Here is a 24304-nt window from a genome sequence, read left to right as displayed (position 1 = left end):
TATCTCGATTTACTGATTACCTTAAGCAAGGTATGTGTTCTTGGGATCTTTATAGACTTCCGCGACTTCGGGATTCGAATTCCGGCAAGCCACGCCTCCTATCTAAACGTGGATATTGCCAATAGTGACTGTCTTGATCGTTTGGTACTCAGCAATCCCATACTTACTCCCCTCCAGCCCATAGCCGCTCTCCTTGATACCCCCAAACGGAGCCTCAGCAGCACTGATCTTCCCTGTGTTGACACCACACATGCCAACCTGGAGTTTCTGCGCAACACGCATGACTCGCGCCACATCCCTAGAGTAAAAGTACCCCGCAAGGCCAAACTCTGTCGCATTCGCCAACCTGACCACCTCCTCCTCACTATCAAACGCAAACACTGGCGCTAACGGGCCAAACGTCTCCTCCCTGGCAACAGCCATATCGGCCGTCGCCCCCGAAATCACCGTAGGCTGAATGAAGAACCCTTCTCCAAGGTCTCCCGGAACCTCCCCGCCACACTCAACCACCGCCCCCTTCCCAACAGCATCAGCAATATGCTCCCTCACCTTGTCCACAGCAGCACCATTAATCAACGGACCCTGCGTCACACCCCCCTCCAACCCAGCTCCACACGTCAACCCCTTAACCTTCCCCACCAGCCGCGCTGTAAATTCCCCCACAACACTCCTAGCAACATAAACCCGATTTGTACACACACAGGTCTGCCCCGAACACCGGAACTTACTCGCCATGCACCCCTCAACTGCAAGATCCAAGTCCGCATCCTCAAAAACAATAAACGGTGCATTCCCACCGAGCTCAAGGCTAACCTTCTTCAGCGTCCCCGCAGCCAACTTCGCAAGCGCCTTCCCGACCCCCGTCGACCCCGTAAAACTAATCTTGCTAACCAGCGGATTCACCGCGACCTCACTTGCCACCCCGCGATCCTTGGTTGGAACAACCTGGATGACATTTGCCGGGATCCCAGCCAAAACCGCAAGTTTCGCCAACGCCAGCGCCGTAAACGGCGTTTCGGACGGCGGCTTGATCACGACGCTGCACCCAGCCGCGAGAGCCGGCGCAACCTTGCGTGTGATCATAGCCGCGGGGAAGTTCCAGGGTGTGATGATTCCGCAGACGCCGACGGGTTGCTTCAGTGTCATGATCAGCGTGTTTGGGGTGGAGGAGGGGATTGTGTCGCCGTAGGCGCGGGGTGCTTCGGCGGCAAACCAGGCGATGAAGGAGGCGGCGTAGGTTATCTCTGTGGTGGCTTCGGGGAGGGTTTTGCCGTTTTCGAGTGATAGGAGGGTTGATACTGCAGGTGTTAGTTGTTAGTTGGTTTGTTAAGAGTAAAGGAGGTGGGGTAGGTCGAAGGGGCTGGGGCGGAAAGGCTCAGGTACAGGTGTCGATATTTTCGAGCACGAGGTCGTGCCATTTCTGGAGGAGGGCGCCGCGAGCTGCGGCGGTTGTCGAGGTGAAATATTCTTCTTGGGCCGTATGGGCGCTTTTTATGGCGGCTTGCATGTCGTCCATGGTGCAGTTGGCGGCTTTGCCGAGGGCTTGGGCCGTGGAAGGGTCTATAGTCGTTGAGAGATCGGGTTAACACGATGTCCAGAATGCCAGGGCCCAGGAGAGGACGTGAGATTTACCGTAGACCTCAAAGGTCTTTCCTGACTTCACCCATTCGCCATTGATGAAGGCTGAGTCTTGGATGAAGAGCCCGGAGTTGCTCAATCTTTCGATGATTTGGGTGTTGGACGACATTTTGCGTGTATTCTGAATGCGGTGCAGAGTAACTAGCGTAAGCCTCTTAATGTGATTCACAATACGGCCATGTGTTTGATATGAAGCAGAGGAATATATAGATGGGGGGCAAAATGGACAAATGGACCTCGGCAGGGTCGAAATGCCGGGATATAAATCCCGGCGCACACAGGTCCCTCGTCTAAACACAATAGTTACCACTCGCTTCCGATGGCCTGTAAATTTAATGCCAGGCTCACGAAACTCTAACAGACGTGAATTTTCCAAGGTTAAAAGGAACAGTCATCCTACATTGAGCCTTTCGTCTAGCCTTCTGACGTTGTCGGCAGAAGTTGCCCTTAACCTTACACAGCACGGTTAATATCACGACGTCTAACAGCGCCGGCAACGCCAATATAACACTGGAGATCGCGAGGGGAGTATTTTGCTCACCGGCTGCAATGGTCTGACGGGCAGCGATCACGGTGGCGTTGCTTGCGATAAAGAGAGATGAACATGGTTGTTATAGACTCCTTGGCAAATGCAGACCACATTGAACGTCGGGTACAGGCGGCAACGAGTTCACAATATGAGATTCGAAGTTGTATGAGAACTTTGATATGCCTGACTGCGAGGCCGCCATGACACGCTAAACCACTCTCTTTGGAAGCCGCAAGGCGGCAGCAGAAGCATATGACGGCGCCAAACAGAGAATTAACAATCTCAAATCAGGCGAGCTACATTGCAAGAGACCACAGGGTGTCAAGGCTTGCACATCTGTCTGCTGTCCTGCAGTTAGGCAGCTGTACAGAGTAGACTGCACAAAGAGCCTTCTTGAGTCATGCCAAGCCGCTTTGTCTAGCTTGTCTAGCTTGTTTCTGTTCTCTTTTTGTGCCTCTCTCCAGTCTGCTTCCCCTTGTTTTTCTGTTGCTACTGTCATATTCTTCCGCTCCTGGGTTCCAAGATGCCATCTCTACCCATGGAGTTGATATTTTTGATCGCAACGTATCTCGCGCCGTTGGATCAGGTTTCGCTGCTCCAGGCTGTCCCAGGAATTGCGGGACTCTTCACCTCCCGCCAGTTCACCTCCACAGATGATAAGGGTAATACCATCCTGCATCTCCAAGCTCGGGCGTGCACGACGCCGGAGCGAGCATTTTACAGGCTTGGCATTCCGTTCTTTCCAAGCATTTTGGCTCCGCACGAGGGCGCGATCCTGCACCCACGAAATCACGCCGGAGCGACTCCCCTGATGCTGGCTGCCAGGGCACACAATCTCCGTTTCATGCAGCTCCTGCTCAAAAAAGATCCGGAAGGCCTGAATCTCCTTGATGAAAATGGACTGAATGCCCTGTGGTATGCAATAAGTTACGCAGAAGGGTTGGCCTTATTGCTTGAGCAGCCCTTGATCGAATTCAGGCACTGCAATCTTGGCCAGGGCCGAGAAAGCCCGGTCTTCCATGCCCTGAACAGTGGATATGGTCCTTACGATATCTGTTCATTGCTGGCTAAACACCCAGCCACCCACCTATCGGAGGTGAATGAAGACGGACAAACCGCACTCATGGTCGCATGCCGCGGCGATGAAGAGCAGGAGCAGCTTGTACGAGACATTCTCGACCGTGGCGGGTTTGACATCAATGCTACAGATCCCCACGGCAACACTGCCCTGCACTTCGCAGCCTGGTATAACTCTCCCGAGATCATCGAGATGCTCGTAGCCCAAGAAGGGATTGAGGTCAATCTTCCCGACAACGGAGGCCGAACACCGCTCATGAAAGCTACCTACGACTGGGCCTTGGAGGCACTTCTTGCGCGCAAGGATGTTGATGTGAACTGGACTGATCATGATGGCCGGTCCGCTCTTTCTCACATTGCTAGACGCGGCATTGAAGAGTCAGCCCGCGTGCTGTTGGCGCATGGCGCGCGGCCAGACCTCCAGGACTTCTCAGGGTACACACCCATTTCAAGAGCGGCGATGGCGATGAAAGGCGACATGGTCGAGATATTGGAGGCTGCGTTGGCGGAGACGGGAGACCTGGCTACTCTCGCGCCCACGGAGAGGCTTCTGGGTCGTGACGTTGACTATCTCTGAGCGTCATTGCACGGCCCTTAACGCACCTCTATGCATTGGTCACTTGATCAAAACAGAGAGTGAGCTCTCGATGCAGTATTATGGCTCCATATACTCACACGTACTACGGATTGTGGAGCCGAATACCACTTTCCAAGGCTCGGCTGGCCACGGGGCTAGCTTTGACAGTTCATTTTGAAATGTAGCAATACTGTAGCTGATAGAGATTGAATTATACAAATTCAATTTGTTTCTGAATAGGCTTCCAAGCTCAAATGGCCATCCTGCGCCGGTCGTAAGGGCTGCTACGACTCACCCCAGGCAGCGATAGAAGATCACGGTTAGCTTACAGCAGCGGAGACAAATAAAGACAGAGCATAGCAGGTCATCGGGACGCAGAGAACTCTCTACGAGAGTAGCCCAGCCACCTTTTCTCGAAGCATCTGCACCCCACCTCGAACAAAACCAGCAAAATCCTCGCAACGCACATATCCAGAGTAAACCAACCCCAAGAACACCAACCCACCAATCCTCCCCGGATAAACCCTCATTACCCTTGCAATCGGATAAAGTGGCCACAACCAACTACCACCCTTCCAATTAAACGCGTTCCAGTCCGGGAAATAAGTGGCAAGCCAAAAAAGCCCGGCCTTTTCTGGCCACGAGGCAGCATTCCGGCCATGCTTGCCGATATACCAGTTCGAGCACTCGCCAGAAAAGACGGTATCTTTGAGCCGCTGTTGGATGGTATTCGTATGTTTTTCTTCAGCAGATTGCTTGACCTCGACAAGTCGTGTTTGGTGATCTAAAATCGGGACGAAGAGCGATTTCACAGCGTAGACGACCTGCGTTTCGCAGGCGAAGAGGGCCGAGTTGTTTGCTGGGAAGGTGTTGGGGCCGAATCTGCACGGCTCTAGTTAGCGTATCTACTCTGCGCTGCCGGACATTATGTGAAGATGAAGGAGACTGCAAACATACATAATCGCCATGTTGGGGAAATTATGCACGTATGTACCGTAGTACGCCTGTGCGCCCCGGGATTCTTCCCACTGCTGATTCAGAGATATCCCACGTCTACCCTTGATTTCCATCGGCGCAAGGAACTGTGAGACTTGGAAGCCTGTTGCGAGAACAATAACGTCGAAGGTATCTTCGACGCCGGAGGACCCGATAATGCCTTTCTCTGTAAACTCTTGGATCCCTTCGTTGCGGAGGGTGACTTTGGATGTTTGGAGGCTGTCCAGGTAGCCGGGGTCGTAGATGCGACGTTTGCAGCCTGTTCGACACATACTTGTCAGCTACCGGACACTGGTTACGAGGTGATGGAAAAGATGTGAGGGTATACCGAGTGGGAAATCAGGCACGATGAAGGACCAGTACTTCTCAGGAGTCCGACTAAGGATATACTCCTTGGATTCCTTTTCCGCAGCAAGCCGAGCTTTCACGCCGTCAGGGGTAGGGAAATAAGTGTTCGATTCGTCTTCTGCTTTCATGAAGATTCGCAGACGTAGATACCTCTGCAAAAGAGGGATCCATCGAAAGGCCCATTTCTCGGCTGCGGTGAACTCGTGGTTTGGCTATATGGTCACGCATCATAGGTCAGTACCACTTGTTTAGACAGGAAGGGAAAGATAGTTAGAGACATACTCGAGGATGGTACCACTGTGCACTACGAGCATATTGCTGCACGAAGGCCGCTTTCTCAGCTAGAGCCGGCACAACCTGTGCTGCGCTGCAACCGTTTCCGATAACCGCCTAGATTTTCATCAGCTTTCGACGAGGTTGATATGGTGTGTTTATGTTCGGGGTTGGATGTGACATACCACGCGCTTCCCAGCATAATCAACGGAATGATCCCACCGCGCCGTATGCACGATCGGTCCCTTGAAGCACTCCATTCCCTTGAACTTGATCTCACGAGGCAACGATATAGCACCCACCGCGGAAACAAAGATACTCGCGTAGCGTACGAAGTCGAGACCGGTTTTCACGTCGCGGAGGTGGACGGTCCATTTTTCTGCCACCTCGTCCCATGCTGCACCTGTGCATTCAACAGAGGGGATGACGTGCTTGCGAAGGTCGAATTTGTCGACTGTGTCTTCGATGTCTGAAGGTTTGCAGGATGTTAGAAATTCCATATACTCGCTGTGTTCAGAAGGGATTGCGCGCACATTGTAGAATCTCTCCTTGCTCGCAGAGCTCTTTCGACCAGTTCGGATTGAGGTTGAAGCTAAAGGAGTAGAGATGGGAGGGGAGATCACAGCCACTATCTCGCCATTAGCACATACGGTCTAGCCATACATTGAACCAAGGTAAGCGCAAACTGACCAGCCAGGATAAGTGTTGGATCTCCAGGTTCCTCCAACCCCGTCGAGTTTGTCGTATACCTAGCTTGTCAGTGAGCTTCTTCCAAGTATTTGGAGATTCTAACCAGGAAATCATCAAACCCGAGCTCATGTCTCAGCCTATAAGCCAGGGCAATACCCCCAGGCCCAGCGCCGATGATGATGGCATTAGGTGAGTCGGTTCCAGCCATCCTTCCGCAGCGTGCTCAGTTACCAAGAATGAGAATACTATGGCTAGATACCTCGGCTGCACTTGTATCAACATTGAATTTAAACAGTCGGCAAAGTAACGCTGCTCGGAGCTGTGCCGGAACAGCAATCCCGGCTATATCAACGCAACAGGCGGTCATCTACCCGGCCGGGATTCAATTCACGATGCACCAAGCTACACCCTTTCTTATTACACGTCACCCTCCAGATTCTCTGAAATACCACCCATCGACGCGCCAACAAGTCCCTACCTCGAAAATGACCGCACCAAGAACCAGCAAGGGCCAATACCTCCACGGCCCCAAAACCCTGGTACGGGAAGAACGCCCCCTGTTCGCACCCAACGCGCACGAAGTCCAAATCGCCATTCGCTCTACGACCCTCTGCGGGTCGGACGTGCACTACTACACATATCACCGAAACGGCTCGATTGAGATCAAAGAGCCGCTGTGCGGCGGACATGAAGCCGCCGGCGAGATCATCGGTGTAGGCGCAGCTGTCGCAAATCTCAAAGTGGGCGACAAAGTCGCGATTGAAAGCGGGGTTCCTTGCGAGGAGTGCGAGAAGTGTAGGGCTGGAAAGTACAATGTGTGTCCAAGACTCCGATTCCGGAGTAGCGGAGCCTCGTTTCCGCATTTCCAGGGGACGTTGCAGGAGTTTGTGAATCATCCGGCTGCGTGGTGTCATGTACTCCCGGAGAGTCTGAGTTTTGATGACGGGGCGCTGCTTGAGCCGTTGTCTGTTTGTATACATGCGGTTAGGAAGGCAAGGATGGAAAGAAATATGAGCTGTTTGGTGTTTGGGGCTGGGGCTGTCGGCTTGCTTTCGGCTGCGGTGGCGAAGATCGAGTATGGGGCGAGGGTTGTGATTGCTGATATTGATGCGTCGAGGGTGGATTTTGCAGTTAGGGAGGGGTTTGCGGATGTTGGCTTTACGGTTGTGCCGAAGAGGGGGGTAGCTCTTGAAGAGAAATTCGGTATTGCGATGGGGGTTGCAGGGGAATTAGGGAAGCTGAAGTGGCCGAGCGGAGGTGAGGTTGGGGGCTTTGATGTGGTGATGGAATGCACAGGGGTGGAAAGCTGTGTGCAGAGCTCGATCTATGTACGTTCGAATTGATCCTACTCATGATGCTAGCTAACGAGTACCTAGGCAGCAGACAGCGGCGGCAAGGTTGTACTGATTGGAATGGGAACGCCGATACAGGCCTGGCCGATTTCGGAACTCACAGGCCGGGAGATTGATGTCGCCTCCGTGTGGCGCTATGCCTTCTGCTACCCGCGGGCGATTGAGCTTATGAACTCGATAGCTCAGGGGGATTTGGCCCCGGATGTGCGCAAGCTCATTACTCATAAGTTCTATGGCCTTGACTCGATTCCAGAGGCATACGAGACGGCGGCCAAAACAAAGGATGCGCAGTCACAGCTAGTAATAAAAACGGTGGTTAACCTATGACTTTGATTGTTATCACATATATAGAGCTTGAAGAAATGTGACATGGCAGTATATACCCATATCCGGGTGCTAGTAGCTCACCTGCATACATGACCAGACTTGAATAGGCCACCTAGGGCGGGAGTAGCTTCCAGAGTCCACCCTAGACAACATTTCCCGCGTCCTCTTGTGCCACCAAACCACAATCCGAGCTCAAATCGTCATGTCTCGAGAAATGATCTCTCGGGAAAGCAATCCCGGGTTTGGACTTGAATGTCGGAGGAGCTGCCGAGGAACCATCCCCAATCTGCGGGGCATATATTCATATCACTCACGCGAGCACTGGCACTTGCTCTAGAAGTCTGTCACTACATACATAACTATCTTTGTAATCTCTATCAATCATGTCCACCGCCACCACACCCAACCTTCGAGACGATAACGCGTTTGCGGTTCTAACCCTCCGCAACCTCATCTTCGACATCTGCAACCAGAATGGCGGCGGCCACGGCGGGTCCGCAGTCGGCATGGCAGCCATCGGTGTTGCATTGTGGAAGTACACCATGCGGTATAACCCCTCAAATCCAGACTGGTTTGATCGGGATCGGTTTGTTTTGTCGAATGGTAAGTGCGCTTTCCCGTCCTTGCCCAACAATACCTCTTTCAGTTTGCATTTCCCTCTAGAGGACTAATTATCAGTATGTCTACAGGCCACTGCGCAATCTTCCTCTACGCCCTCAATCACCTAACGGGGTACGATGCTTGGACAATGGACGAGCTGAAAGGCTACGCGGACCCAAAGCTCGACGGCTACGAGACGATCGCACATGGGCATCCCGAGATAGAGTGCCCTGGTGTAGAAGTCACAACTGGTCCGCTCGGTCAGGGAATTGCTAATGCTGTTGGGTTGGCAATCGCGTCAAAAAACCTAGGAGCCACTTTTAATGAGCCAGGGTTCGAGGTCGTCAAGTCGCGCATCTGGTGCATGACTGGAGACGGGTGTTTGATGGAGGGAGTTGCGTTGGAAGGTAAGCCTGATCATGGTGGAATGCATGAATCAAGCTAATCAAGGCAGCTATTTCCCTCGCTGGACATCTAAAGCTAGACAATCTAGTCCTTATATACGACAACAACGGCGTAACCTGTGATGGACCGCTCGACTGGATCAACGCCGAAGATACAAACTCCAAGATGCGCGCCTCAGGCTGGCATGTCCTCGACGTTCTCGACGGATCGCACGATGTCCAGGCTATCCGCGAAGCACTGCAACACGCAAAGAATCTGACTGGAAAACCGGTTTTCATCAACATCCGTACAGTCATCGGTGTGGGAACAACAACAGCCGGCACAGCAAAAGCGCACCACGGCGCCTTCGACGCAGACAGCGTAGCTGCATCAAAGATTCTCGCTGGTCAGAATCCATCTAGCACACACTCCCCGTCAGAACGGGGCTATGCCTACTTCCGTGAATGGAAACGTGCTGGCGAAGCAATTGAGAGAGAATGGAACGACCTCGTCTCCCGCTACGCGGAGAAACACCCAGAAAAAGCAGCCCAATTTGCTGCTCGTCAGTCGGGAGACCTAAACAACGATACCATCAAGAACATTCTTTCGACACTCAACGGCGCTGACTTCCACGGCACCGCAACCCGCGAATCCAACGGGCTCATCCTTCAAAAGCTGTGGTCTGAATGCCCTGCCCTCTGCGGTGGGGGCGCGGACCTCGTGAACTCGAATAAGTTCCTCTACTCTGACACCGACGTCTTCCTCCCTGGTACAGAGACAGGGTACAAGGGTCGGTATATCCGGTATGGAATTCGCGAGCACGCAATGGCAGCAATCTCGAACGGGCTTGCGGCGTATAACCCGGGCACCTTTTTTCCCGTGACCGCAACGTTCCTCATCTTCTATCTATACGTACGTGACCTCTCCACCTCTCTTCACCTTCCCGTACAGTGACACGCTTTGTTAGATCAGACACTAACCTCGAGAAATCCAAAACAGGCTGTGCCCGGCGTACGCATGGGCGCCCTAAGCCATCTTCCGACCATCCACATCGCGACACACGACTCCTTCGGTAAGACTACAATCCACCCATATCTGTTCTCCCAGACATGAAAGACTAACACCGATCTCTCAATACAGCGGAAGGCCAAAACGGCCCCACGCACCAACCCGTCGAAGTCGACAGTCTCTTCCGCGCAATGCCAAACCTAACCTACATCCGGCCCTGCGACGCAGAGGAAGTCATCGGGGCATGGCTGTACGCACTGACCTCTCCCACCGCAAGGACCAGTCCAACAATGATCTCCGTGGCCCGAGACCCCGTCTCTTATTTCCAAGGTACAGATCGACACAAAGTCCACCTTGGGGCGTATGTCCTCAAAGAGGTCCTTGATGCAGATCTCACGCTTGTGAGCTGTGGAAGTAACCTCTGCCACGTCGTTGACGCGTCGGCGGTTCTCGAAAAAGAGGGGCTAAGGATTCGGATCGTGAGTTGTCCGAGCTTTGACCTGTTTGATCGACAGGATAGGGAGTATCGCGAGTCTGTATTTAGGCTTGATGGGAAACCAATTGTTAGTGTTGAGGAGTATGTGGCCACGGGGTGGGCAAGGTATGTGACGGCGAGTATTGGGATGAGTGGCTTTGGGTTCTCGGCGTCGAATAAGAGTAACTATGCGCGGTTTGGGCTTGATGCGGAGGGGATTGTGAGGAGGGTCAAGGGGTATTTGGAGTTCTTGGGGGGGAGGGATGCGAGGGGCGTGGGGTGGCAGGGGATATAGGTAACTAGCATTATGCTGTAGTAGGCAGGACACGTAGCTAAGGTACTGGAGCTGAAATACCTTGTTTACGATATAGTGTGATCGTTTGCATTGGGGTCTTGGGGAGTCCGTGGAGATTATTACTTTATTTTCTTTGCTACTTGTGGGGGATGTGGTATAATCTGCAAATGCTCTGCGAGAGATTCCCGTTGAGTGGTATATGCTATTGAGATCTAAGCTCGTAGCATAACAGCGACTTCGGCTTATCGCTATGTTCAATAGTGCCAGACGGCGGTTGTTCAGATTGCTAGACCACGCCTACACAAACGCCCGCGGAATTCCCTCGCTGAGTAGGATATTACACAGATCCGGCTCCATGAAATCTACCGAGTACAAATACCCATCCATGACAGAGTCGATCGACGGTCGACCGCCATCGCTCCAGAATCTATCGCCCGCCGCAGATCCATAATAGTCCTGTGCTTGCGCAGCGACCCGATTGTCCCTCTCTCTCTGGCCCTCGGGGAACTTCCTCTTCACGCCCCTCGCCATCTTACTCCTCCGCTTCGCCTGCCACTCTCGCTGCAATGCAGTAAGGAATGTACTAGTGCGCTTCGCATTCTCAAATTGACTTCCCATCTCGTCGAGCGCTCGGAAGCAGGTGCTTAGATGACCTACTAGTTCCTGGTCGTCGTTATATTGCGTACTCGGGACAATGGCAAAGATGAGGATCAGTGCGGCTGAGAAAATATACGAAACGATGTGTGAGTTTGCGCGGCGGAAGCTGTAATAGCGCTCGTACGATGCGAGGGCTCGGGCGATGGCGATGGCGGATTCCACGCACATCATGCGTGCGTGCGAAGAGCCAGGGCCTTGCGGCGGCTTGGGCTGGATATGGTGGCGCGAGATGTAGGGGCGGTGGCAGTGGATCATGAGTTGGTGGTATTGCATGCTTTTGAATGTCTGTCAGTGTCGAGTTGGGGCTGGGGCAAGGGTACGACGTACTGGAGAGCTAGAACATGAGGTGCCGGCTGCACGAGGTCGGCCTGGTCATGGATTTGCAGCTCGGGTGGAAGGGCCCCCTTCCAGTGTCGCAGTTTCTCTACCGTGTCGGCCGTGAGCTTCTGGAGCTGTGGCTTGGAAATCTCAGCGCGCCCGTATCTACCGTGTCAAGTCAGCCTGGGCTGCTGCATCCATTGATCTCGGACCCACAGAATGTCTGTCAATGGTAGTATGCAGTCATATAATGAGACTTGCTGGTGGCAAATCAAGCCCAAGGGGTTGGGGAGGTTGGTCATGTTTCTGTATAAATGGGGACTCCCGTACTGATTCCATTTCGAGGGAGGGTGCGGACTGTTCGCGTCAGGCTTTGGCACTGTGACGCCTTCCATCGGACTGCGAGTGGGTCGGCCTAGATAATAGGCCCAGAATCTGAACGTAATTAGATATTGCTGGGGAAAGAGTTTGGGAGCAAATCACATACTGTTCACTCATGTACACGGCCCAGAAGGTCGTGCGACGTACTTCATAATTCGTGTATGGGATTATGCCCTTGGCAACATACGGGGTCATGTCCAGGTGCAGCCCTAGATCGAACGCCAAACGCATGGCCATCCCTGACGGTGTCATTATCAGGGTGCTTCAGCGCGAGACGCTTACTCACCACTATACAGCCAGCCTCTCGTGTCTCGAGTACAAGACGCTTCATATGAACTCAAAATAACCAGAGTGTGTATTGTTGCCAGGGAGGGATTCTCCAGCTCTGCCTCAAGCAGAATCTTTGCTCGGTCGCTAAAAAACTCGCCCAGGGATCGCGGGAAGGTGACAAGTTCCGGGTGATATTTTGACTCGTATGTAGCGCCGATTGCACACCTAGTCCATCAGTAAATAGTGGCTGCGTTAGAGTAACAGCAACCCACATCGCATCAGAAAGCGCATCGGAAAAATACGGTGTATCCATCCCGTCAAGTCTGTTTTGCGTCCTTGCTGTCCAAAAGATCTCTTCGTCCACCGCATGCAAACAGGGGTCATGCCAGGTGAAGTACAACTGCAGTAGATGCTTCCTGAATGACTCGTCCACTCTAAGACCAAGACCTGCATTTTCGAGGATATCTTGCGTCCTGCGATGGTTTGAGCTCGAGCTCGAAGGCCCAACATCGACCAATATATCCAACAAGGTGAAGTTCGACGTCGACCCAAAGTACCGCAGCTGTCCGTCATGCGTTACCTGGAGCTTTCCCAGGCGGCATGAGAGTTGGTTGGCAACCTCGTCTTCGTCATCCTCATCGTCCTCGTAGTGATTGTTTGCCTGCTGGGCGTCCTCAATACACGACTCGATGGGAACTCTGTTCTGGTAGAGACCCACATCTGCAAGCTCGAGTAGCGCCGACGCGATATCCGGAGAGGAAGCATGCGGGTTGATCTGAGATGGTTCTTGGAAGCGGGTATTGTGGGGATGCTCCAGTGATGTTGCTATGCTCATACCAGATGTCCCGATGGCGGGTAAAAGGTCCTCAACATTGGCAGCCTCCTCACTGGCCGTCCCGGTGAGTGGCGTTTGTAGACCGACAGCTATATCCGGTTGTCCTGTCACGCCGCCTATGTCGGGATTTTGAGACACAGCTGCATCTCGCAGTCCCCCATATGTGATAGAACCGGGGGATATGTGCGGTTCACTCGATCGCCTGCGGCCATAACCTACGTCGCCTTCGAAATCGACCTCAGCTGCCTCAAAAATACCCTTTATTGTAACGAGATCATTCTCTTCCATCTGCGGTACCTCCAAGCCATTACTCCGGATATATCGAGACAGCTCGTTGATTCGCTGCACCAGGAGTCCGATGGAGTTCCGTAGGGGAATCCTGAACCGCGGTCTCTGATTAACACAGATCTCACTCTAACACGCGGACGAGTCACTTACTTGCGCTTGTCGTCGGCTGATCGGTAGCTACAGCGCTTTCCCTTCGCTCGGCAGTGATCGCAGACTGGGGTAACGCCGTCGCATTTGACCTTGCCCTCCCGACAGGGGTTGCAGGCGGTCGTTACGTGCTTCCGACTCTGTTTTGACGATGTAGATGAGCGAGGTGGCATCTTTGACTGTCAGATGGGTAGAAGTGGACGATGAGTGTAGAGAATTGGGTTTCCAAGGCTGCCTCCTTCTCCAGCTTCGCTCGGAATTCAAATCCCGACAGCACGTGAACTGCCATAATGGGGAGAGGGTACAATCGACCAACGATCTATGGGGCATGGGCAACGCGTCTTTACAACTAAGCAGTCTTAGAATCACGTCCTGAGGGTCACTGTTGTAATCGCCCCGGCTTGTCAAGTCAACATGTCCACATGTCCGCTAGATTTGATTGTCATATAGAGCTACCACCAAATGATGGAACAGGAGTGGTTTGAATTGAGACATCTATCCTTGACAGAACATCTGACGCTCTCTAAACTATCATCGGGAGATCTTGATTGGGGGACCAATAGAAAGCTCTAGGGGGTAACCGACCCCAGAATAAGTACGGCATCGCCTAGTATCACTACGTCAGGCTTGTTGGCTGAATGGATCACCTCATACTAGAGACCATGGATGACGTGTCGCAGTACAACGCTGTCCCTGGGAACTCTCTTGGACTGATCAAAGGTATATCAGGAGCTGGCATTGATTTGTGTCCTTGATATATGGAGATAATATGGAGCCTTGGGCCGCTTCGATGTCGTCACATCCCTGTACTTCCCCCGCCCAAGCATAAATTGCCATTTTCACACTGTCTCATGGATCGCATTCGTATGAACAATGCCCAGCCCTTTCGGGATCTGAGACCCGACCCCCGTGGGGAGACCTCTGCGGGGACTCCGCAGACAAATCCCCGGCTTTTAAGACACTAGCCTCGTTGGCGAGGGTATAAGAGGACGAGGTGGCTTCTATCAACCCAACGTAAGGCAAGTTCTTTCCTTATTGAACAAACCAACATCATTACCAATGGGCCTCAAACCTCTAAAGGGTCGTTACCTCCGAACCGCAATCACCTCTTGCACAGGAACAGGCTTTCTGCTCTTCGGATATGACCAAGGCGTGTTCGGCGCGCTGATCAAGAACCCCAATTTCCAGGAAACATTCGACCACCCCAGTCCGATGGTCATCGGCCAGATTACAGCAACATATGACCTCGGTTGTTTCTTCGGTGCTATTCTTGCCATGGCGTACGGAGACCAGGTCGGCAGACGCCTTGCCATCCTCCTCGGATGCCTGATCCTGGTCATCGGCGCCGTTCTTCAAACAGCCGCCTACAGCGTCCCTCAAATGATCATCGGCCGCTTTGTTGCAGGTCTAGGGAACGGCATCAATACCACTACCATCCCAGTCTGGCAGACCGAGACCTCGCAGCCCCGCCACCGCGGCCTCTTGATGGTCCTGCAGCTTGCTCTTAACCAACTCGGCAATGTAACCGCCCAGTGGCTCAATTTCGGGCTGGGGTATATCCCCACGCAGGCCGTCTCATGGCGATTCCCAATCGCCTTCCAGATCTTCTACGCTCTCGCCACCGTGGCCCTTCTCCCGTGGCTCCCAGACTCACCCCGATGGCTCATCCAACGCGGTCGGAATGACGAAGCCCGGTCCGTGATTGCTCGACTCCATGCAAGGCCAGTCTCGTCTTCCGAGGTTGAAGAGCTGTTCAACACCATCGTTGCCTCCACCGAGCACGAGCTGGAGCTCTCCAAAGCAAGTTGGCTCTCGCTCTTCCGAGTGAGAAAGGACCGCCTCCAAACTCTGAAGCGGGTCGTCCTCGGCGCCGGCACTCAATTCATGCAGCAATGGAGCGGCATCAACGTGATAACCTACTATCTCCCCATCGTCTTCGCCTCGCTTGGCCTCTCACGCCGCTTATCTCTTGCTCTATCCGGTTGCAACGCCGTGAACCTCATGGTCTCCACGTGTCTTGGCTCACTCTTCATCGAGTCAGTGGGGCGAAAGAAACTGATGGTTTGGGGAGCCCTATCTCAAGGTATCTGCTTCGCACTCGTGGCTGGAGGACTCGGTGCAGGTACGACACAGTGGTCCATTGTGGCCGCTGCGTTTGTTTTCGCCTACTACACGACCTTCGGATTGACCTGGATTGCTGTGCCGTGGATGTACCCCGCCGAGGTGAATACGCAGCAATGGCGGAATCGGGGCGCGGGGATTGCGACGGCGACGAACTGGATCTGTAACTATGCGGTGGTGCTGGTTACGCCCGTCGGGTTGGATAGTATTGGGTGGCGGTATTATATTCTTTATGCCGTGCTGAATTTGGTGTTTGTGCCTGTTGTGCATGCGTTCTATGTCGAGACGGCGAGGTTGTCGTTGGAGCAGATTGATGCTTTTTTTGAGGAGAGATATGAGCGGGCTCAGAGTGGTCGAGTTGGAGCTGGTCTGGAAGACCGGGATAAGGAGGCGGGGGGTTCGAGTGAGTGGGTGGAATGAGGTAGGGAATGCTTGCCTAGTACTGTCTCTCTGGGCTGTATGTCATGACAGCGTGCTGTATCAGATTTATTGAAGGAGGTTGACCTGGTGCTGAACCAAATCATACAGACCATTGTGTGGTATCAACAACCTAGTCATGGTAGAGTCTTATTTCTCTGTACCATGACCACGGCATAGTAGGAACTGCAATCTCGAGTCTCGCACGGACGGATGTCGCTACCTGTTTTCCGTTATGAGAGAATGCTGTAGTATATGCCTCCATTGGCAGAGTCTAGGTAGGTACTTAGTACCTAGTCGATCGCTCCTTCCGGGACTATATCTTGGAGGACATTCCGCGCGAACACGATCGCTTGATCACTTGCTCCCTTGCTCGGGCCTAGAATATCTGCACCATGATCAGCAAGGACCTTGCAGTTCATCCCAACTTTGCCTACTAGGTACTGAACAACTACTTTGTCCAAGGACCACGATGGAACCCCGCCGCGTCCAATTCATCACGATCCCGCTCAGAGCCCTCTCCAGCCTTCCTGTCTCCGTCTCGACCCCTCGCGAAGAAATTGGGTCCTCCAAATTACTCGACGAAGATGGCTCATTGCCGTGGATTGCTCACCACGCAGTCCGAATCGAAGTAGGACCACACCCTCCTACAGAGAGGTATACATCCGATTGACAAGTACAGAAATCACCCGGCGCGGGCACCAACATCAACAAAATAACCTGGGACTACTTCGGCCTGACGAATGAAGCCGGCGTTGTTCTTGACGAGACACCCTTTATCCCAGACACGATTATGGATGCGGGAAGCACGAAGTGGGAGACGAAGGCGATTCGGCGAGCTGGTATGTTCACGTTTCCGTTCTCACGCCGGACCGCTACTTCCTCGAGAATAAACGCTAATTATATCTGCTCAAGCAAACGTGATGATAAACTCGTGGGGCGAGTACGATCTCCGGAACAATAACTGCCAGCACTTTGCGCTCAAACTCGCCTTTGATATCTGTCGGTGGTGCCAGGTGAACCAGGTTCTTGTCGACGCGCAGATCCAAGCGGGGATTTACGGGGTAGGAAACCCGGTGCCTGTTCCACGGAGGGCAACAAGTACACTGGAGGAGATTCCCCTGGAGGATAGAGATTGTTTACCGGAGGGTTAGCTCCAAGTCGCTCTCTTGTCTTGCCGGTTGCTGTTTTTCATTCGTTTCAGCGAACCAAAAATCGAATATTGTTTATACCCGCTTCCACTTCTTGCTATAACGGCATATATCAATATCCAAATGTAAACCAAAATACCCCAGTACGCCTCTACTCCCCCTTCCGATCATCCTTCTTAACCCTCCACCCATTTAAAAACCCCACCCCAAAATTCAAATACGTCGCAAACCCCAACCACCCGGCATACGGCACAAAAAACCAAAACGCCAGCCGATCACTCTCCCAGAACTCCTTCATCAGCGCCCCCACCGTCCCGCCAAGAAGTAGTATATCCACAGCCGCGAGCCCCGGCTTCCCCAGTCCAAAGAAGAGCGGCATCCACAGGTGGTTGAGCGCTAATTGAACAGTGTACAGTGTTTGCGTCCGCGTGAGATCCCGCCCGAGACCCGTAAATCCAATTCCGGAATCGGATAAGGAGGTTAAGGATGATGTGGATGCGGTTGCATGGTGCACGGCGTAGCCCATGAGGCCGTAGAGGAGGGTCCAGGCTGGTGCGAAGAGCCAGGCGGGTGGGGAGAAGGGAGGTTGGCGGAGGGAGCGGTAGGTTGGTTTTGTGCCGCGGCCTGGAGAGAAGATTCTGTTAGCCTTTCATATTTAATGTGAGGGGGGAAGTGAGAACTGTGTGGGGGAGAGGTGAGGGAAGAGGGAAGGGCGTCGTACGATTCACCAGGTAGCCGATTGTTGAGCCCGTCGCGATCGGAGTTAGTGTGGAGAGTAAGGGCGATTCAAAGATCGCGTGGGGGAGGGCGAAAGACCAGGGCATGTTGGCGGTTTCTTCCGTTCCTTTGAAGGTATGATTAAGGGGAAGTGCTGAGGTCGAAGCTTTGCAGACGTGTCTGGGGATCGCGGGTTGAAGAGACGACGTGATGGGGGAGCTACGTCATCCGCCGTGCCGAGGTCTGGGCCTTGGCTGTCAACAGCTGCTACCTAGGTAGCATTTTATTTATACGGAGAATGAATCTACGGGATTGAATGCTATGTTATGAGCTCGGACACTTCAATTGCCTTAATCAGAAGTACCTTTCCATTGTACCGCATTGTCGTCGATTCCATGATGGTGTATTGTGTGGGATTCCACTTGTAGTACGAGAAGAGTCAGCGATATATATAGCGGCATTCCCTGTGCCACAGCACAACAATACTGAATGAACCTCTCAATTAGCAGTATCCTTGCACTAGCAAGAAAAACTCATGAAACTTAGGATTCTGCTCCTCCTAGGCTACACAATTGACCACCTGAACAACATCGTGACCTTTTTCCTGACTGTTTACTCTCTCGTGGATGAACCACTCCACCATCTCCAGTTCTCAAACCAACCGCTTCATGTTACTCAACGGTTACAAACAGATAAAGTGAGGCCACAGCTCGCACAGCTTACACAGCTGACAGTGTCACTCCTATTTCTCGTGGCCGTCGCCTTCCTCTCAACTCAACTTATCCCTCCCTCTTCCCTGCTCTCTTCAAGACCCATCCCTTCCGCCCCGTTTCGTTTTACAGTACATTACAGCACATACTCTTAGCTTCCAGCATCCAGGCTCAATCATTGGACCAAGCTCTAAGCGACCCCTGCCAAACAGCGCCAAGACCCAATCAACAACGTTATCAGGAAAAACCTCCGGTCACAAGAATTACAATACACAGCCCACCCCGTGGCCCGCTCAGCAGAGGAATCTTCAGAGACCAGAAATCAGGGACGAGGAATGTAGGCACCTTCAGGATCGTCAGGAGAGGAATGTGCGACCTGGCAATTGGGATTTGAATGTTTGCTTTTTCTTTGCCTTCTTTCTTTTTCTTCTCTCGTGAGGTTTTTTGGAGTGAAGGACCGTGTCGTTAAGCTTTTTTCCGCCCGCCGCGTCCGTTCACTCGCTCTGTTTCGCTGATCCTGATGAGGACCTTGGGGGGCTATACTTGACCTTGAGCGATTCACCATGGCGAAAACAATATCACCGGAAACGTGGATGCTACTTGTTGGTGTTTTGGGCCTACTTGCTGTTGTGGCGTGTAGTTTCTCGGCGTTGCAGGAGGTTTTTGGTCGGGTTACGAAGCGGACGGGCTCGATTCGTCTTGAGGATGACACGTCCATTGAAGAACAACAGGGCCTGCGGTATGAAGATGAGGATGGCGAGGCGACAGAGCAAACTCTGAAGGAGTTTCAGGATGCGCAACGATGGCAAAGGTGGGCGATTGTTGGAGCTTCGGTGGTAGGGTTTGGAGTTGGGTTGGCGCAGGCTGTTGTTGTTTCTGTTACTGGAGGTAGAGATGGGAGGAGGTTTATTGTGACGAGTTGGATGCTGGTGGCCTGTTGGGTAAGTATTTAATCTTCATGATAGATCGGAATGATGTTGCTAACGCAGATAGATGGTTCTCTCTCTCCAACCGATATCGCTCTTCACCGAACCCTCCAGCGTGAAGCGGTATAACCACGGCATCAAGATGTTTTGGGAAAGTATCCTGTCCATCGTTGTGACTCTCACCCAACTATCCATCTCCTGGACCGCCGGGTACAAGATTCGCGTCAACGCAGCATTCTCAACTCTGCTAGCAGCCCAAATCACCATCGCCAGCCTCAGAGCCATCCTCAGCATCCTCATCCCCCGCCGCCCAAACGTCTACTTCGAAGGACAGGTAGTAGATCAGGAGTACAGCGCAACGGCCTATAACCGATTCACATACGGCTGGGCAACCACGCTCCTCAAGTTCGCATCAAAGAACAAGGGTCTCGGAATCGACGATCTACCGAAACTCCCCTACACAGCACGGGCAGAAACAGTCCACGCACGACTCGAGAAGTTCCAAGCGGGCCGGAAACTGTGGGTTGCGCTTGTGATGCGACATAGGCGCGCTCTAGTCGTGCAGGGGCTCCTCAGTTTAGTCGTTTGCATCATCGGATTCGGGCCTCAGGTTGCGATGTATAAGATTCTGAAAGTCCTAGAAGATCGTTCGGTTCTCTCGATGGACTCCACGGCTGCGTGGGTGTGGGTTGGCGCGTTGGGTGTACTCCTTGCGATGTCGTCGAGTATCGAGTCGTGGCTTTGGTGGCTAATATACTCGGATCTCTGGGTTCCGATATATGCGGGATTGTCAGGGCTGGTATTTGCAAAATCAATGCGGTGTAAGGATGTGAAGTCTGTGAAATCAAAAACTATGCACGAGGATGATTGGGAGAGCGAAGATGAGGAGGAGGGAGAGGAGCAGGAGAGGAATCGGCAGAGTATCATCAACCTGGCGGCCGTGGACTCGAAACGAATTGCAGATTTCGTCACGTTCAGCTACCTCATTCCGTCGTGTGTTATTCGACTCGCTATTGCGACTGTTTTCCTTGCTCGTCTTATTGGATGGCCGAGCCTGCTGGCTGGAATCGGAGGTGCCGTACTATTGACGCCGTTCAACTCCTGGCTGACGAAACGATACGCTCTCGCTCAGGAAGAGCTCATGAAAGCGAGCGACAAGCGGACGAGCGCGGTGACTGAAGTGCTTCAAGGAATCCGACAGGTCAAGTTCGGCGCGCTGGAGCAGCAATGGGAGGATCGGATTAGTGAGAAGCGAGAGGCAGAGCTGAGTCTTCTGTGGAAGACATCCGTATACACCACGGGAATGGTGTCTGTGTGGATCATGGGGCCGTTATTACTCTCCGCTATCTCGTTGACAGTCTACGCGTATACAAGAGGCGAACTGTCACCCTCGGTAGCATTCACTGCACTCTCTATCTTCGGCTCACTAGAATCCTCTCTAGCCGGTCTCCCAGACCTCATCTCAAAAGCAATGGAAGCAAAGGTTAGCGCGGACCGTATCGACACCTACCTAGCTTCTGCGGAAAAGGTATCGAACTTTGCAGACGTCGACTGCATAACCTTCTCCGACGCGACAGTCGCCTGGCCATCCGATGAAAACGAACAAGACAACCTCAATCCCTGGGAATCAGATAGTTTCACCCTCACAAATCTCAACCTGAAATTCCCACCAAAGGGCCTCAGCGTTATCGTTGGAAAAACAGGCTCCGGGAAGAGTCTCCTCCTCGCATCTATCCTCGGTGAATGCGATGTCCTCCAGGGATCAATCAAAGTCCCCCGCTCCCTCCCGGCCTCACAGCGTTTCGACCACCTCGCACACCGCGGAAACTGGATTCTTGACACGGCGATCGCGTATGTAGCGCAGAATCCATGGATGGAGAATGCGTCAATAAAGGAAAACATCCTCTTTGGGCTGCCGTACGACCGCACCCGGTACAGAGAGACTCTTTTCGCGTCCGGCCTCGAGAAAGATATGACGATTCTACCGGATGGCGACCTAACAGATATCGGCGCCAATGGAATCAATCTGAGCGGAGGGCAGAGATGGCGGGTGTCGTTTGCACGAGCGCTATACTCCAGGGCTGGAATACTGATTTTAGATGATATTTTCAGTGCTCTTGATGCTGAGACGGGAAGGCATGCTTACGAGCACGCGTTGACTGGGAAACTTGGACAAGGCCGCACGAGGATATTGGTTACGCATCATGTTGGGCTATGTCTTCCACGGACAGACTACTGCGTTTTGTTAGAAGATGGTGGTGTCAGCCATGCTGGGACTGTGGAAGAGTTGCAAGCCTCAGGGGGGCTGAGCGAGATACAAGGACCGGCAGAGGTAAACCGTGACGAGCAGCCGGTAGTCACCCAGGAACTTCCGAAACGGAAACGTTCGTCTGCAGCGAGTGCTGGGCGGCGTTCATCAGTCTTCAGCATGAAAACGATCAAGAAGTTTATGCAGGAGGAGGAGCGCGAGACAGGGTCGATATCGTTGAAGGTATACACCACGTACCTGAATAAGGGCAATGGATTGGGATGGTGGATTCTGGCGTTCCTATGCTACGCAGCTTTCATGGCCCTTCTTGTCGGACGAGTAAGTCTCCCATCTTGCCATGCTATATCGAAGCTAACAATCCCAGTCCTGGTGGGTAAGCGTCTGGACTTCATCCTCTCAAAACAACCATCACCACCCTACGCACCCAACCGCAATAACTCACCAAGCCATCTCCCTCTCCACCATTAATACAACTCAAAATACTCACCACGACCTAACCTACTACCTCACAATCTACATTGCCATTTCCGCCCTCGCCTGCCTCCTCGGCACCCTCCGCTGCCTCGCCCTAGCCCTCGCCTTCATCCACTCCTCCCGCCGCCTCTTCACCGACCTCCTCTCCACAATCCTCCGCGCGCCCCTCCGCTGGCTCGACACCGTCCCCCTCGGCCGCATCCTCAACAGATTCACCTCAGACATCTACCTCCTAGACTGGCGCCTCGGCTACGACATCGGCCACCTAGTCTACAAAATCCTCGAACTAGCCGGCATCCTCGTCGCCGGCGTCTCGGTCTCCCCACTCCTCCTCCTCCTCGCCCTCGCCCTCCTAACCCTCTGCGCTCGCCTCTGCAGCGACTACCTCTCCGGCGTCCGCGAACTCAAACGCCTCGAATCCCTCTCTAAATCTCCCTACCTCGAGAAATTCTCCACCTCCCTCTCTGGCCTGTCCACCCTCCGCGCTTTTCAGAAGTCAACTCTCTACATCACCGAAATGCACAAGCTCATCACCCGCCACGCAACAGCATCCTGGTACCTCTGGCTCTTCAACCGCTGGCTCGGCTTCTGGATGGCTCTCGTCGGCGCCCTATTCTCCCTCCTCACCGCGGGACTCGTCGTATCCATGCCCGGGATCTCAGCGGCACTAGCCGGCTTCGCAATGAGTTTCGCCCTGCAATATAACTACGCCGTCGCGATGGGGCTGCGGTTCTACGCGAACGTCGAAATCGACATGAACGCCACAGAGCGGATTCTCGAATACACGAATATCGAAACGGAGTCGAAAGAGGGGTATAAACCGCCCCCATCCTGGCCAGCGCGGGGGTCTATCGAGGTTGAAGATCTTACTGTAGCCTACGACACTGACCTCCCGCCTGTTCTGAAAAATGTCTCCTTCAAGATAGAGAACAACACCCGTGTCGGCGTCGTGGGGCGCACAGGTGCAGGGAAGTCATCGCTTACGCTGGCGCTGTTCAGATTCCTGGAGGCGCAAACGGGAAGGATCCTGATTGATGGAATCGATATCTCGGTCTTGGATTTGACCGAGTTGAGGGGCCGGCTGGCGATCATCCCGCAGGATCCGGTGTTGTTCTCGGGGACGGTGAGGAGTAATCTGGATCCGTTTGGGGAGTTTAGTGAGGAGGAGCTGTACCACGCGCTGCGGCGCGTGCATCTCGTTCCTTCTTCTTCTTCTTTGGATTCTGTGAATGGAACTCGGGGTGGGAGTGAGACATCAACACTCGCTTCCCCTGGTTGTATATCACCGACGGGAGGAAGGGAGGGAGAAAGAGACGAGGAGATGAGCGGCAGCAGCACGCTCGCATCCCCCTCATCATCAAGGCAACCCTCGAATCTGAATCTCCCCTTCCACATCCCGCCACCTAAACCCATCAATCACTCGTCTACACCCACCATCACGCTCTCAACGGCAATTTCACCGGCTGGGACGAATCTCTCGCATGGCCAGCGGCAACTCCTCTCTCTAGCGCGTGCTCTTCTTCGACATCCACCGATTCTGATTCTTGATGAGGCGACGTCGGCGGTTGACACGGCTACCGATGCGCTGATCCAGAGTTCGATTCGGAGTGAGTTTGGGCGGGAGAATTCGAGCTTGCTGGTTATTGCGCATCGATTGAGTACGATTGCGGACTTTGATAGGATTCTTGTTCTGGATGAAGGTAGGGTGGTGGAGTGGGGGGCGCCGAGGGAGTTGATGGGGATTGAAGGAGGTGTGTTCAGGAATCTTGTGCAGAAGAGTGGGGAGAAGAGTGTTGTCGAGGGGATTATATTTGGGGGTGGGAAATGCAAGGATGTGTAACTTGGCCGAAATGATGTATAGGAAGATGATAGCGATATATGACTGTTTATTTACGGGACCGTACTTCAGATCGGGCTCTAATAGATACATTTGACTAGCACATATACGCGACTATTCCCCGAGACTTATCTGCTAAGTATGTCGAGTATCTCTCAGGTTTGAAGAACAAATGAAAGCAGGCCTCTGAACAATGTGAGATCACGGACGCGCGAGA

The 24304-nt window shown here is 53.1% G+C and overlaps 10 protein-coding genes across 10 annotated transcripts; 6 read left to right on the top strand and 4 right to left on the bottom strand.

The window, feature by feature from the left end:
• Window positions 1–102: 102 nt before the first annotated feature.
• On the bottom strand, window positions 103–1747 carry BJY04DRAFT_217908 (NAD-dependent succinate-semialdehyde dehydrogenase; the record flags this gene model as incomplete). Its single annotated transcript, XM_073716175.1, has 3 exons — window positions 103–1298; window positions 1384–1560; window positions 1633–1747. 3 exons carry the CDS (start codon window positions 1745–1747, stop codon window positions 103–105), a joined length of 1488 nt encoding a protein of 495 aa, XP_073571653.1.
• Window positions 1748–2690: 943 nt separating this feature from the next.
• On the top strand, window positions 2691–3821 carry BJY04DRAFT_217907 (ankyrin repeat domain-containing protein; the record flags this gene model as incomplete). Its single annotated transcript, XM_073716174.1, has 1 exon — window positions 2691–3821. The coding sequence occupies one exon, from the start codon at window positions 2691–2693 to the stop codon at window positions 3819–3821; it is 1131 nt and encodes a 376-aa protein (XP_073571652.1).
• Window positions 3822–4207: 386 nt separating this feature from the next.
• BJY04DRAFT_217906 (flavin-containing monooxygenase) lies at window positions 4208–6336 on the bottom strand (the record flags this gene model as incomplete). The annotated part of the gene is made up of 8 exons (XM_073716173.1): window positions 4208–4703; window positions 4779–5076; window positions 5146–5377; window positions 5448–5555; window positions 5624–5907; window positions 5972–6066; window positions 6129–6187; window positions 6232–6336. 8 exons carry the CDS (start codon window positions 6334–6336, stop codon window positions 4208–4210), a joined length of 1677 nt encoding a protein of 558 aa, XP_073571651.1.
• A 277-nt stretch (window positions 6337–6613) lies between these two features.
• BJY04DRAFT_227628 (NAD(P)-dependent alcohol dehydrogenase) lies at window positions 6614–7807 on the top strand (the record flags this gene model as incomplete). Its single annotated transcript, XM_073718673.1, has 2 exons — window positions 6614–7456; window positions 7505–7807. 2 exons carry the CDS (start codon window positions 6614–6616, stop codon window positions 7805–7807), a joined length of 1146 nt encoding a protein of 381 aa, XP_073571650.1.
• A 383-nt stretch (window positions 7808–8190) lies between these two features.
• BJY04DRAFT_227627 (Transketolase, thiamine diphosphate binding domain-containing protein) lies at window positions 8191–10569 on the top strand (the record flags this gene model as incomplete). Its single annotated transcript, XM_073718672.1, has 5 exons — window positions 8191–8410; window positions 8497–8814; window positions 8862–9703; window positions 9791–9863; window positions 9932–10569. The coding sequence occupies 5 exons, from the start codon at window positions 8191–8193 to the stop codon at window positions 10567–10569; spliced, it is 2091 nt and encodes a 696-aa protein (XP_073571649.1).
• Window positions 10570–10866: 297 nt separating this feature from the next.
• BJY04DRAFT_217903 (Zn(II)2Cys6 transcription factor) lies at window positions 10867–13638 on the bottom strand (the record flags this gene model as incomplete). Its single annotated transcript, XM_073716172.1, has 7 exons — window positions 10867–11500; window positions 11554–11709; window positions 11761–11979; window positions 12032–12164; window positions 12212–12420; window positions 12468–13409; window positions 13469–13638. 7 exons carry the CDS (start codon window positions 13636–13638, stop codon window positions 10867–10869), a joined length of 2463 nt encoding a protein of 820 aa, XP_073571648.1.
• Window positions 13639–14261: 623 nt separating this feature from the next.
• On the top strand, window positions 14262–16801 carry BJY04DRAFT_227624 (sugar porter family MFS transporter). Its single transcript, XM_073718671.1, has 2 exons — window positions 14262–15935; window positions 16115–16801. The coding sequence occupies exons 1-2, from the start codon at window positions 14525–14527 to the stop codon at window positions 16138–16140; spliced, it is 1437 nt and encodes a 478-aa protein (XP_073571647.1). The 5' UTR covers window positions 14262–14524; the 3' UTR covers window positions 16141–16801.
• BJY04DRAFT_217901 (uncharacterized protein) lies at window positions 16476–17157 on the top strand (the record flags this gene model as incomplete). The annotated part of the gene is made up of 3 exons (XM_073716171.1): window positions 16476–16634; window positions 16686–16845; window positions 16919–17157. The coding sequence occupies 3 exons, from the start codon at window positions 16476–16478 to the stop codon at window positions 17155–17157; spliced, it is 558 nt and encodes a 185-aa protein (XP_073571646.1).
• Window positions 16593–18047, bottom strand: BJY04DRAFT_188179 (TspO/MBR family protein). The gene is made up of 2 exons (XM_073711172.1): window positions 17876–18047; window positions 16593–17778 (listed from the first exon to the last, which is right to left on the bottom strand). The coding sequence occupies exons 1-2, from the start codon at window positions 17976–17978 to the stop codon at window positions 17306–17308; spliced, it is 576 nt and encodes a 191-aa protein (XP_073571645.1). The 5' UTR covers window positions 17979–18047; the 3' UTR covers window positions 16593–17305.
• Window positions 18048–18950: 903 nt separating this feature from the next.
• Window positions 18951–24090, top strand: BJY04DRAFT_227620 (uncharacterized protein; the record flags this gene model as incomplete). Its single annotated transcript, XM_073718670.1, has 4 exons — window positions 18951–19522; window positions 19575–22094; window positions 22141–23497; window positions 23546–24090. Exons 1-4 carry the CDS (start codon window positions 19145–19147, stop codon window positions 24088–24090), a joined length of 4800 nt encoding a protein of 1599 aa, XP_073571644.1. The 5' UTR covers window positions 18951–19144.
• Between the last annotated feature and the right edge of the window lie 214 nt (window positions 24091–24304).

Source organism: Aspergillus karnatakaensis (assembly GCF_047715665.1).
Source record: "Aspergillus karnatakaensis strain CBS 102800 unplaced genomic scaffold BJY04scaffold_22, whole genome shotgun sequence".
NCBI lineage: Eukaryota > Fungi > Ascomycota > Eurotiomycetes > Eurotiales > Aspergillaceae > Aspergillus > Aspergillus karnatakaensis.
Note: the sequence above shows the minus strand (reverse complement) of the source record. Positions and strands in the feature narration are given on the sequence as shown.